This window comes from Rhopalosiphum maidis, chromosome 2, assembly GCF_003676215.2.
Source record: "Rhopalosiphum maidis isolate BTI-1 chromosome 2, ASM367621v3, whole genome shotgun sequence".
Classification (NCBI taxonomy): Eukaryota; Metazoa; Arthropoda; class Insecta; order Hemiptera; family Aphididae; genus Rhopalosiphum; species Rhopalosiphum maidis.
Window position 1 is genome coordinate 58,796,178 of NC_040878.1, and position 14,607 is coordinate 58,810,784.

At 25.1% G+C, this 14,607-nt stretch overlaps 1 protein-coding gene across 1 annotated transcript in view; it reads left to right on the plus strand.

Annotated features, from left to right (window-relative positions):
- Positions 1-11,299, plus strand: part of LOC113553564 (lachesin-like) — a 33,184-nt gene extending 21,885 nt beyond the window's left edge. The window contains exons 3-9 of the mRNA XM_026956949.1: positions 521-728; positions 4,515-4,673; positions 6,791-6,919; positions 7,035-7,172; positions 7,494-7,643; positions 7,730-7,807; positions 10,508-11,299. Coding sequence (XP_026812750.1) covers positions 521-728; positions 4,515-4,673; positions 6,791-6,919; positions 7,035-7,172; positions 7,494-7,643; positions 7,730-7,807; positions 10,508-10,620 — 975 coding nt within the window. The 3' untranslated portion in view covers positions 10,621-11,299. The remainder of the gene's footprint in view (positions 1-520; positions 729-4,514; positions 4,674-6,790; positions 6,920-7,034; positions 7,173-7,493; positions 7,644-7,729; positions 7,808-10,507) is intronic.
- The last annotated feature ends 3,308 nt before the right edge of the window (positions 11,300-14,607 follow it).

Genomic DNA, 14,607 nt, shown 5'->3' on the forward strand with positions numbered 1-14,607 from the left:
AGTGTAAATTGGGGGTGGATACTATGGGGACTTAGCTGCCCCAAAATAATTGTAAACATATTCCATCCAAAATGTTTCTACTGCCATACCAAACATCGAGAATAATAGTTTTTTAGTAGTGTAACTTAAAATCCTGCAGAATGGATTCACTTTAACCAGAAAAAAGTTAAATTATTAATTGTTTTCTTATAATATTTTAATCATTACTTATTATTTATTTACATTTAACTTTGCTAATAATCTAATACATTATAAGTTTTCATAATGTTCTATTGAAGAATAGAATTGAAAAATATTTACTTGTTTTGTAATTTGTAATACCTAGTAAAAGTAATTCATACGAAAACATTTTGTGACAAAAGTTTTTTTTATGAAAGAAAAATAGAGTAAGATGTTTGAAAAAATCTCCGAGATTGAAGCCAAGGGGGTGGGGGGCTCCCCAAAAACAAAATTGTTATTGCTATTTGCATTTTAATCTGTAGGTGTATACTATTATGCTGTCTATTTTGTGTTGCTACAGGTTGCCTGGCTGAGAGTGGACACACAGACGATACTGTCTATACAGACGCTTATAGTGACGAAAAACAACCGAATGGAAGTAACGCACACGGACCAAAGGGTGTGGAGACTGCACATCAAAAACGTACGACAGAGCGACCGTGGATTTTATATGTGCCAGATAAACACGGACCCCATGAAGAATCAAATCGCGTATCTTGATGTAGTCGGTAAGATTCATAAAATATGTTTTACACTTGAAATCTGTTTTTTATTATTATAATTATTATTCTTATCACTAATAAGATACATAATACATAATATTATATTTATGTACGTTATTCATTATGTTGATTTTTATAAGTACAACCTATACCTATCCGTCTTACGTTTTATATTCAATAAACTTGAGTAATATATTATATTTTACTAAAAATTAAGATCCAAAGTAAAATTTTAACCCTATATCCTCATATAAAATTTAATGTATCCTCCCCAGGTGATTCCGTCTATATAGAATATTGGCAATTTAACATGGTAGAAGACTCCCGGTGGCATAACTTAGTATGAATTTTAGGGATTGCAAAAATTACTTAGAGTACAGAGACACGTATGGGACGTACATCTCCCAATCGTATACATTATGATTTACGGCCCATTCAAGTAGATACGCATTAGTTATTACTTATTATACCTACATCGACTACATCCTTATAATACAGTATACAATGTTAAAGAATTATAAGTAAACCTTAAAAAAATATATTTTTTACATTAATTATATTATCTAGTATTATTTCTAATGAATATCAATATTTTTTTAAATTGATTTTATACTTTGTGAATAGTAATTAATAATTAACTATTGATCAAGAATATTTGGATATTGCGTAACATTCCTAAGTTGCATTTTGAGATGGTATAAAAGAATAAATTGTTATTTTTTTGATAATCACTAAAGAGTATATAGAAGTTAGAAGTTACTATACAGGTAAAATGTAGACAATTCTTCTATCAAATTAAAACGATTAACAAATTATTGATATTAATCTAATCCAAAATTTAATTGAGGACAAGAATAAATTATAAATAATATAAAGCTACGACGCTTGGCATTTTTGTTATTTCATTATTACCTACAAATTATTAAGTCTTAAAAACCCATCCTAACATCATGTATAATAGCTACTATAGATATTTACAAGCTTAAAACGTCACATCATTATATTTCCATGGTTATGCATTTATAACTATACAGTTCCATGACATCGTGAATATAACATGCACACCACATGTCATGTATAGTGTTTACTTAAGATTTTTCCATTTGAAACCCAAAGGTAATTCCCAGGACCAATTATATACCTACGTTAATTATTCTTGATTTATTTTTCTGTACATCGTGATAGTAGGTGTTTTCCTACCTAGTTATTAACTGTTGAGTTTCGGATGTTGTTTATTATTAATACGCAATTCTAATTATACTCGTACCTATATTAACTGACCACAAAAAAACCAACGAATAAAATTACATTTAATTTATTAACTTGCTATAAGTAATACGATTATATAATATAATATTAAAACACTTAATACATGTGTATTAACAATATTACTAAATACGATATGATATGATATGGGGATATGATATGGGGATAAATAAAATGTATGCCTACGTTAGGTTAAGTTAAATCACACTATATCGTCTTTTTTTTTAAATAATAATTTTCAAATAAAACTTAAAAATATTATTCTGTAGTTCATATTCCTAAAAAAATATATCGTCATTACACGTATACATATAATACATAGCAACATACGAATTTCCTATAAAAGTAGATACTAGAACTTTACTCATGTCTATTACAATTAATATAGTGTTGGACATTAGTATTATACTATAATATACCTACGTAAGATATTGATAATATGACGATAAATTAAACTTTCAATCTCACCAATCACCATCAATATAAATATATAATTGTTTTTATTCGGGTCCATACTATGATACTATTGTAAAACAAACGTGATACATTCCTATCATTGCTAAGGAAATAAGCTATAAATTAATTGGCAAATAATAAAATAAAATTACTTATAATATAATTATGTATTTTAGTAGAACATTTTGAAATAAAGTGTATTAAGTATAAATAAATTTTATCATAGGTACAATTCATAGGTAATTCACTATACAAACCTTCATAAATTTAATAGAATTTGCGGGGCTTGATTTTTACTTTAAATTATTTTATCATAATATTATACTAATGAACTTTTAGATTTTTAGCTAAACGGTGAGTGTATTGATTTTACAATGATGTATGTATTTGTATTTTATGTCTGTCATCAACCTTTGGGACAGTAAAATTACTTCGATTTTAAACTTTAGGGATGGTTTCTCATATTAAATTATATCTAATTGATATTTTGAGAGATAAAAAATATATATTCCAAGTACTTTTTTAAATAACCAATAAAAAAAAAATAAACAAGAATTTATAAACACACATTTTTACGCTAAACCAGCTTTTGACTAAATTAATTTTTTTCATATATATATAATTGAAAAATGAATAACTGTAGCAACTTACAATTTTCATTGAGATTTTATATTATTGTTTTCTTACATGATATAATTTTAACTGATTTTAAATAATTTATAGACAATTCAATACAATAATATATTATGCAGGGACATATTTATGCAAGTGCATATGAGACATTTACATTAGGCCCACTCGAAAGAAGGGCCCGCTGATAATAACAAACAAACAACATCAGTTTTATTTGAAAATATATATTTTTGTTCAGCAACTCTGAATTTCGACGATATCATTGACAAGTTATCAGAACAAAATTCGAGAATATGTTTGTGAACTCTTCAATTAAGTTTGATGTAAAAAAATTAGTTTTATTAAAGAATTATTATAATTAAAAATATAGATCGTTTTTAAGAAAATATTAATACTTTTTAGTTTTTTTAATTATATAATATAAAAATAATTCCGTAATTAAGCGTAGATACTTAAAAATGTATAGTTTTCTTAATTTCTTATATTATATATTAAATAATTATGTTTTAACTAATATAATTTTATTTAATGATTTAGGGGTTTAGAGCCCAACATTTTAAATTGTACTGGGCCCATGAATTGGTAATTCGTGGCCTGATATATGGTATAAAACATATATCATTAAATATACTTAATAATGTAGAGTTTATAAATTTACTTATAATAAATGCAATATTTTCAGTAAAAATTAAATCAACATACCATAATACTAACAATACTATTAATTACTTTAGTAAAATATCAACAAAAAAAATAATATCATGAAATGTACTAATATAAATATATAGGCTAAATGTTAATAGACCTAAGATGTTCAGAATCGTCACATCATTGAATTTAAATTTAAAACATCCATTACAAATCGATGTCTGTACAATACATCGATACAACAGAGTTTTCAAATATTATTATTTAGGGTATTTTAAATATATTAATACAATTATAATTTTTTTTGGAATAAGTTAGATTTTCTTCTGCCTATTTATTATTCCCCTTCCCTTTCTCGTTCATTTTACACTTATCAATACACTACTGAATGTAGTGTCTGTCTCCAGCAATATAACCACAAGTATATAGGAGTAACGGATTAACGAGTACATAAGAATTAATATCATACATACAAATAATTTAAAATATTTATACAATTACTACTGATATATATTTATTATTCATGAAATAACATCTGACAATATTAACTCTTAAAAAAAAAAAAAAAACTATTACTATTTACTATTTTTACTATGACCGTTTTTATAGTAAAAAATTACTATGAAATATAATTCAATTTTAACATTTAAATTTACACTATTGTAGTTAGTGTATATTACTAAATAGTAGGTATCTATACAAGGTTAGGTAACCTATATAAAATGTTGGGACACACTGACATGCCATTGAAAAAAGATATATTTTCACAAATCCAATTTACTTTTTTAGTACCTCCAGATATTCTAGACTACCCAACCAGTTCAGACATGGTAGTACACGAAGGTAGTAACGTGACATTGCAATGCGCCGCTACAGGATACCCAAGTCCAACGATAACATGGCGAAGAGAAGACAACCATAACATCGTGATTTCTAACACGTTAACTGGTAAACTAAGACTATTATATAGAACTACTATACGTAGTTATGTGACTATATTCAAAAGTTTATATATAAAAGTTATTAAATGGAATTCAAACATTCAGCTTCATCTGCAGTGCATGTATTTTTAAAGTTCGCTTCCGGTATATTAAAATGAAACGATTATGATATATTATTATCAACTCATAAAACTTCAAACAAATTTAATTTTTTGTTAAAGTTAAAAAAAAAAACTATTTGTAAAATTTGTAATTAAACATTTATTAATTAAGCTCTATAGTTTAATATATCTGAATATCATCATATTTATTGGAATACTATTTTTTCTCTAGTACACTTGGTAATAAACTAATAACTGTTTTAACTAAAAAATATTATAGTTAAAAAAAACCATAATAATAGTGTCTTGAATTTTATTTTTTTTAGTTTTATATTACACCATAATAAATGAAAAAATACCTCTTCATAAATCGTAAATATTTCATTTCCATACCACAAAAACACAAAAGATCCCATAAAACAAAAAATATTAATTCAAAAGTAAATTCACAAATTGTATTACCTATATAATATAATATGTACAGTTTATGTACAATCTAAATTCATTATTGAGTTTTGAAATTGGTATAGTAAGTATTATTATTGGTATTTAATATTAAAATGTAATATTTTTGTAATTTTCACAATACCTATAATTTATAATAGCTATAATACTTATTTACTGAGGACAAACATATAGGTATGTATAATTCGAAATAAAATTTATTTAATTATCTGTATCATAAATAAAACGAATATTGTCCGTATATTATTTGCATATTTGTTTTGACTAATGGACAAATCAAAATTAAATCTATACCGCGTAATGTCACATTATTTCAAGTAATAAAATAATAACCCTAAATCAATATTTTACTTTTATTGAAATGCTGTCAACATTTAAATATCGGAAGAACACAAATTAATTTTTCAATCAAAACTTTGAATTTCGTATAGCAATAAAATAGGGTAATATGAAATATACATTATACATATATATACATATTTTACTGTAATGTCATTTAAATACAACAAATAACAATTCCCATTAACAAAAATACAATACATGCGCGGTATGTGAAATTAAAATAAATATTTATATCACAACTTTAACGTTAAATAAATATTTAAAAACAAGTAATAATATTCTCAATGCGTGTATCGTATTATAACTATAGGTATATTATGCAAGTGACGCAGTGTATATATTACAGGCAATATGAACTGCAAATACAAACAAATAGTTTATAATATTAATTATCATTCTTTTTATTAAATTTTAACATATTACGCATATTTTAAAATAATTATATAATATATTTTATGGAATAACAAAAACAATATTATAAATATTATTATTTTATTTTTATTATAAATTTAATTTTATAGCATTTTATAATAAACTACCTATGAATATAATATAACTACGTATATAATCTTACGCACTGCAGTTATTGGCATAATTAGTTTTTCTGCTCCTAGTACTATCGTTACGTCATATGTCTTTATTAATTTTGAATGAAGTTTCTTCTCTAGCGTTAGTTGTTTTAAATGATTTATTATTTCATAATATTTTGATTTATTAAGAACAATATTGTTAATTTTTTTAATTCAATAACTTCGTTTAAATGTTCATAAAATTTAGAAATTTATAATAGTAAAAATAAATTTATATTATGTGTTTTACAAATGTCATAGTCTATTATACAATTCTATGGAATTAAATTTATAATAAAAATAAAATTATAATAAATAAAAAATAAAATAATAATTATGGTTAACTTATTTTTATTATTCCATAAATATTATTATGATTGTTTTAAAATATGCGTAATATGTTAAAATTTAATAAAATAATAATCAATACCTATAATAAATTGTTAGTTTGTAATGTTTGTATTCGCGGTTCGCATTATCCATAACATATTATATTATATGATAAAAATAAGAATTTAATGGTACAATAACAGAAACAGTACAGAATTATATTGTTGATAGTGTACCTATAAAATAAATTGATATTGTCAAACCTAACCATAGAAGACATTGTATTCCTACATAGTAATTTCTCTGATTTTTTATAGTTGCAGTAGTGGATAGTGCGACGCTAACCTTTCATCGTGTGACGAGACAACACATGGGTTCATATCTTTGCATTGCTTCCAATGGCGTGCCACCGACTGTCAGCAAGCGCATTACTCTGATCGTTCACTGTACGTTCACAACATTTGATAATAATCTATAATCTATACGACAACTACCTATATAATATTATATTAATCTAATTCAATTAGTTTGTATTTACGATTACTCTTAATATATTTTCAGTCGCTCCCATGGTTTGGATTCAAAATCAACTAGTCGGCGCTTTTGTGGGAGATCGATTGTCAATAGAATGTCACGTTGAAGCATTCCCAAAGTCCATAAATTATTGGTCGTCAGAAAACGGAAACTTACTAACTCAAGGTATACACGTTTTAATTCATTATAGTGCTATAGTGAGACTAATAAATTCATTATTGCGGGAAAATAGCTTATAATAAATAGCAAACCGAAGAAAGTTTATTTTCGTCTTAGGTACCTACCTACTATTGGTAATATATTTGTACGCAATTTTTAATAAACTATTTGTATACATATTTGTAGGTTAACTATCCTAATTTTTGTGTGTATAATGTATATTATATTATTTATATGGATATTTTACCATTTGAATTGACGTAGTGTTACGTGTATTTACGTTTATACATTAGTATAATAATATGTATTTAAAATGTTTTATTGCAGGAGATAATTACGATACAACGTTAAAAGAAGTCAATTATAAAACAGAAATGAGATTAACTATTAATCAAATAAAAGAAGAACATTTTGGAACATACCATTGTGTTTCAAAAAACTCTTTAGGTGCAACGGACGGGACTATCAAAGTTTATAGTAAGATAATTAAATAATGTCGTACTAATACAAACGAATATAATTCGAAACTATAATATTTGTACATGTAAACTTTTTTTAAATAGAATTGCCAGGAAAAAACTGGAACAATAATTATCAAACGTCCGTGACGGCTTCAAACAACGGCCTGCAGCATATTACAGGTATTAATGATTGTACCTATAGGTACTTAATTAAATGCGCGCATAAAGAATTAGTATCCACAGTGAAATCCAAAAGCGCAAATCTTCTATTTTTTCGATTGACCAAAAGTACAAATTCGTTTTGTGGGTAAACGCGCAAAAATAAATTGTATTATGTCATACAACATAGAAGCCAGTAGGTATCCGTTAAACTTGTAAGTTTAGTTTAAAATTTGAAGTTCATTATATTTAGTTCTTAGATACCTATATAATATTTTTTATATCAAGAACAACAGTCAACAGTAATCGAGTTAATTTGAGGTTTAATATTATAATTATCCTATCGTATTTCATCGTAACAAATTACGATATCTGTTGATAATCATTTAAGATACCTAACTATACATAATATACAGTATAAACTTATATTAAATGGTATTTCAGTATTTTATAAAGCTCTAAAGTTAACTCCAATACAAAAGTATGAACTTGTAAATAGAAAAATAAATTTTAGATTGGACTATTGGACTAATACCTATGTATAAACTGTGGACTTTAGATTTCAAATTAATTTTTTAGGTACCTACTCATTATAATTATACTAAATAATATGTAATTGTAATTTTAAATTTTTTAACTTATTTTAATATTACTATAAAAACTAAATTAATAACTATATGATTTTGATAGAATACACTTTATTTTTGTAAAATTTATTTGCGCTTATTACTACAGCCGTAGTATCCATACCGACCATACCGACTGCAGATCCCTTACAATTTTAATAAACATAATTGATTGTTTTTGATAAAATATTAATTAAAGTCCTTAAAAGAGAATAAAAATATCTCTGTGAATTCTCACTCTCTATAGGTACAGTATAAATAGTATAATTAACATACTATAACTTATAAGTACCGACTTATACTTGTTCACTATTAATCTTACGTCAATCTGTCGTCTGCATAAAACAAAATAGCACACGATTTAAAATATATAAAACTATTTTAAAACGTGGTGTAGTATATAGTTTTATTACTGCAGGGCCGGCTTGAAGGCGGTTCAAGCTGCGTAGTGGTAAAGGGCCCCACGCATTTAAAAATCCCGCGGGCCACAGTATATTGCAAAATTAAATTTTTGGATATTTTAAATACGTTGCAAACGGAAAAAATTTAATTAACTTTTGTATATAAAAATAAATGGTCAGTTACTAAATTGTATTGTGTTCATACCTATCACTAAATAAAATGTTAACTATAGAAGCAATTGACACCCTAATCTTAGGGTTTTCGGCTTAAACGAAATGGGTCCATAGAGCATGTATTCAACTAATGATTCAGATTCAAATCGAATTATCTCCGAGATCTCTATGAAATAAATAATGACAAACAACCGCTAAATAGGGGCATATGTAATTTGCACCAAAAACAACCCCCGAAAGAAAATAGTTCTGTGATTTACGCCTCATTTAAAAATTAATTTTGGTAATTTACGCCACTTTTTAATATTGTAATTTATGCCACGTAAAACTAAATAAAAGAGTATTATATAATTTGCGCCATTATTCACCTTATTCAAATTGTAATTTGCGCCGCTTTTAAATAACAAAATAAATTTTTTTCACATTAACAATATATTATATTTTTAATCATTGATCAATCAAGTTAATTTAAATAGTTATATATCTAGAAAATGATTATGATATAAATAATTAAAATAATAATAACACTAACATTTTTAGACTCATGAACTTTTTGGTGTGTATAATTTGAAAATAATAACAAATCTTTGTCTCTGGTACTTTTGCTTTACTCGTACTTTTGTCTACGTCTATCATATCTAATTAGTAATTACTTACACATATTTACGATTTAAATTTTAAAACAATAGTACTAATGAACACGAAATTAAACATATTCGACATATTCCATATACCTAAGTGTTTTACATATTCATAAATAATACCTACATAGTTTTTTTTATATAAAATAACAATAAATAATTAATGAAAAATATAGTTACATTTTTAAAAGAATACAAATTGTTTCATTTTTATTATTTGCCTGTCTTGAAATAGGCATTTAACTAAATGTCTAAGCGGATAGTGAAATTGCATACAAATTAAATTCTTTGACTATATGCCTAGGCATTTAGTAAAATACCTGATTTTACTATATGCCTACTACAGAATGTATAAAATATTTATAATATATTTTTGGGACAAACGATGACTATTTCATTTATATTCAACGTATAATACTCTGTTCTCAGATAATCAGATATGTGGTTTACTTTACGTAAAACATTATAGATTTGATGTGAACAATGTACAATTTTGGTGTATAAATACTGTTTATTATTCTTCGTACATCGTATACATATTTCGTTTATATCCACTATCTAGTGTAAGATATGTATATTTTTTAATTTTTATCTTAATATGATGGTTAAGCTATGATTTTATTTAGTGTATATAATATCACCTATTGTAGTAAGATAATTTATTCTGTGATGATTATTAAAATAGGTTATCAGTTATAACCTATACATTTTGCGAGTCCGACGAAATGATTATAAACAAATTCGAAATGGCATTAAAACTATATTTTTTTTTCTTGGATATCAATTATTTTAAATATTGTATATAAAGTTCCCAAACCTTTTAAATATATAGTTACTTTTATTTCTTATTTTTACGTAACTATAATTTTTTGTTTGCAGGGTCCACATCTGATAGAGAAGGGAAAAATAACTGTGTATCGATCAATCCTAAACCTTCAGTAATTATTTATTGTATTCTCTTATGCGGAATACTGTTATCCAAATCACCATAACCGTTTATCAAAACGACATGTTATTTTTATAAAAAACAGGGTACCATAAGTATGTAAAGTTTGTATATTGTTCATGGTATAGTATATTATTTATTAGTTGTCAATACCGTGTTAACTATACGCATAATATTATATAAGGTAAATATAACAATAATATGATATGATGATTTTAATGATGGTGAATTATTGTCTAAAGAAAACATCTTATTTGACAATATAGTAACGGATTTCTATAATTTTAAGACGTGTTTGAGCAAGAAAACAAAATTCGTCATATAATATGTAAATAAATTGTCAAATAAATATTATGTGTTTATATATATATATTGCAATTATACAAACAATCGCAATAAGACTAACGCGATTAGTATTAACTTAAATTTATTTTGTTTGAACACTGTTCACGAACAAAATGTATAACTGTACTTCCAGCCCTCGGTAGGAATAAGATGTTAAAAATTATTTTTGGATAGGGTATAGCTACGTTGTAGCTTGTAATTCTGTAATTCATAAATCACAAGTTTTATACATGTAGGTGTACCTACCAAACCATTATCAGAAATACATATTTTTAGTTGACTTAATCGTTACTAAATAAATGCATTGACCAAATATATCATTTTCATTATATTATTATGATAATAATAAGTAAAATGTTCTCTGTGCGGAGGCGTTTTAACAAGCTAATAATAGAAATAAAATACGTATTTAGTTAATAATATTAATATTACGTTATTTATGTATTGCAAAATAAATCTTGAATTTTTTTTTCTTTAATTTTATTGTTATATTAAATCATCAATACTTATTATTAATGTAATTCGTTGTTACTTATTAATTTATTAGTACCTAATATAAAGTGAATCATGATTCATGGGTATCTAACCTATACAGGCCATATTGGTAGAAACCTACCGTAATTATGTAAATTTTTATATACAGCCATATACAGGTATCTATGAAAAAGTATGAACTAATAATATTTATTTGAGCGAGAGCCAATGATTAAAATAAATATAGGTTATTAATTTAGTGTTTGTCATAAAATCGATAGGTAATATTCTATACATTTATACTATGCGAATTTAAATAATATGACAAACTGAGTTCGTCGTTGAAAACATATTTCAATATTCAAATCAAACCCGTTGGCTGTCGTGTGTGATGGCCAATGGGAGACGGCTGTCTAGATTTGAGACCGAATAGTCATAGTACTATTAGTAAGTTACTGACTCATTAATTTGTCATATCGTTCATATTTAAATTATTATAGGTAGGTATATTCATATATATATATATATATGTTATACGAGTATAGTGTAACGTACATCGATAAAAATTGTTCTCAATTCATTAAATCTTCAGTTCAAAATCTATACCTACCCATGTATATAATATACTAGGTTTTAGATATTTCTAATAAATTGTTTAAAATTTTTAATTTTATCGATTTTAGTGATGACATAGTATCACAAATAATACAGACAATATAAATATATATTTATAATTAATAATAACATAGATAGAACACCAGACACCAATATTTTAATATGTAGGGTACTCTAGTTAAGACTAAAGATTAAAACGAATACATTTTTCAATAAATTTATCGTTCATATCTATAAATTTGTAATGATACAATAATAACATACCTGCCTACTCTAAACATACTAAAAATAAATTAAACTTAGGTACGATTAATTTACTAAATTGAATTTATATACCTACTTAGTGATTATGTAGGTGTACCCGTAATGTAAGTGCATATTCCTGTTTGATTAAAATTCGTATTTTATATACTACCTACCTGATAATATTAGGTATATTAATAGAATGGTAGGAGTACTTTATGTTTAAGATATTTTCGTAATATTCAAAACATAATACATTTCTTCAAACATTACCTATGTAATATTTTCCGAAAATATCATTATATCCAGGTAGAGGTATCTCTCAAACTCATATATTAAACGATATAATGCTTATGTTGGAAATACAAATAAGAACAAATGAGGAATGAGAATACCTCTATACGTTTATCACGAGGTCGGAGAGTGCAAATGTTCAATGAAATTGTTACCCCCTTGAAAGTCTGCACTCTTCACGTTATAAGTACCTACGTAACCTGCCAGTACATGGCTACATAAATACAATTTACCTCACTTATGGTAGGTAGTCAACTTTGAATAAAAATAAGAAACAAAGCAAAATATTGTGGTAGCCGTGGGTATGTAATTATGGTGTTATTGTACCTACCGTGAACACAGTTATCATTGCATATGCATGAAATTAACGTACAAAGTCTTAAATCCATAGAAAATCCTTTGATATGTAAAAAATATAATTTTATTGCACTACACAGCAATTATCTTGTAAATAGATTAAACATTTACAGGGGTAAATGCAATTCATTAGCAAAACATAGACACAGTTATAAAATAATAATACCTGCAATGTGCAATTGCATTGTGCATTATGTAATATATTAAATTTAGTCTTTGAAATGTATAACATAAATATATAATTAAACCTTTACTTATCAATATCATGTAAATGCCACGTTAACCATCTAAACAATTCAATATCATTCTAAATCATCCAGACTTGACTAAATTGAGGTTTACACATTCATGTATGTTGTTTCCGTCTTACACACACACAACAAAGCAAATTTGTGTACAGCCACATCCATTTTATGATTACTTAAATATCTATTAGATTAAATATACCTTTTATGAAATTTAAAGGTAAGAATATTATCTAAGGTATATCATAGGCTTTTACTAATATTATCATTTTAAAGTGAGTAATAGATATGTAAAATATTATAACTTTAAAATACTCATACCTCATTTTAAAATGATAATATCAACGAGATACCTTAGATAGTATTCTTAGGTACCTTTAGGTTTGATAAAAAGTATATATACTCTAATATATTAAAGCTAATAACATATAATTAGTTCTGCTGAACACAGATTTGTTATGTTGATGTATGTATGTAAGACGGACACAACACATGCAGATATGGCATTCTCTTAAGTCTGATTATAGGTACATCTTAGAAATTATTGTCTTAGCAATACTTGTGCTCTTTTAAAATATTTTATAATAATTATTACTTTATTATTAAATCATAAAAAAAATATGTTATTTTACTTGATGAATTTCCAACATCAAACTATTCCATTGTATTAACTTTTAAATATACCTATGCTACAATAAATATGAATTTATAAGAGATTTAAACAAATTTTTAGGTCAGTTAACATGAATCAATTTCAATATGTTTCTCCCCATCTAGTAAAATAGTTTTACAATATTTACATTACTACATTTAGTATTAGTAGCATATTATAGTATAAATAAAATTGTTATTAATTTGTATTCATTATTAATAAAAATACGTTTTGTTGTAATGATGACACAATGCTATTTGAAATATTTACAAATAATGTAAATATTACTAATTGCATAAAATTTGTTTATAGACATTTAAATAAATACCCACCTATGTGATTGTATATAATATTAGCTTTTTTTGTACTTTGATTGTTTATAGCAAAAATAAATTACAGTTATTGAAAATTGAAAGTAATGTTAATATTTCATTTGTATAAATTCCAGTACATATTAATAATATAAACATTAAACATGTTGTGTTTTCTAACTATTCCTTTGAAAATATGACATCTGTAATGAAAAATGATAACTTACTAAATATTCACACAGTAAATAAAATAAAAAAATTGCATAATATTGTATCTGTGTTTATATTGTATCCTATAGGCATAGCTATTCAAGTAATTCAAGTAATATATCATTTAAAATTATAAACATATTCAGAATTATTTCTCATTTTTTGGTTGGCAAAATACTTAATACACCACAATTATGAAACATCAATTTGATGCATGAAAATCCCACACAAATTGCATCTGTCAGTCAATATTTACACACACAAACACTAAGTCAAAACACAAGATA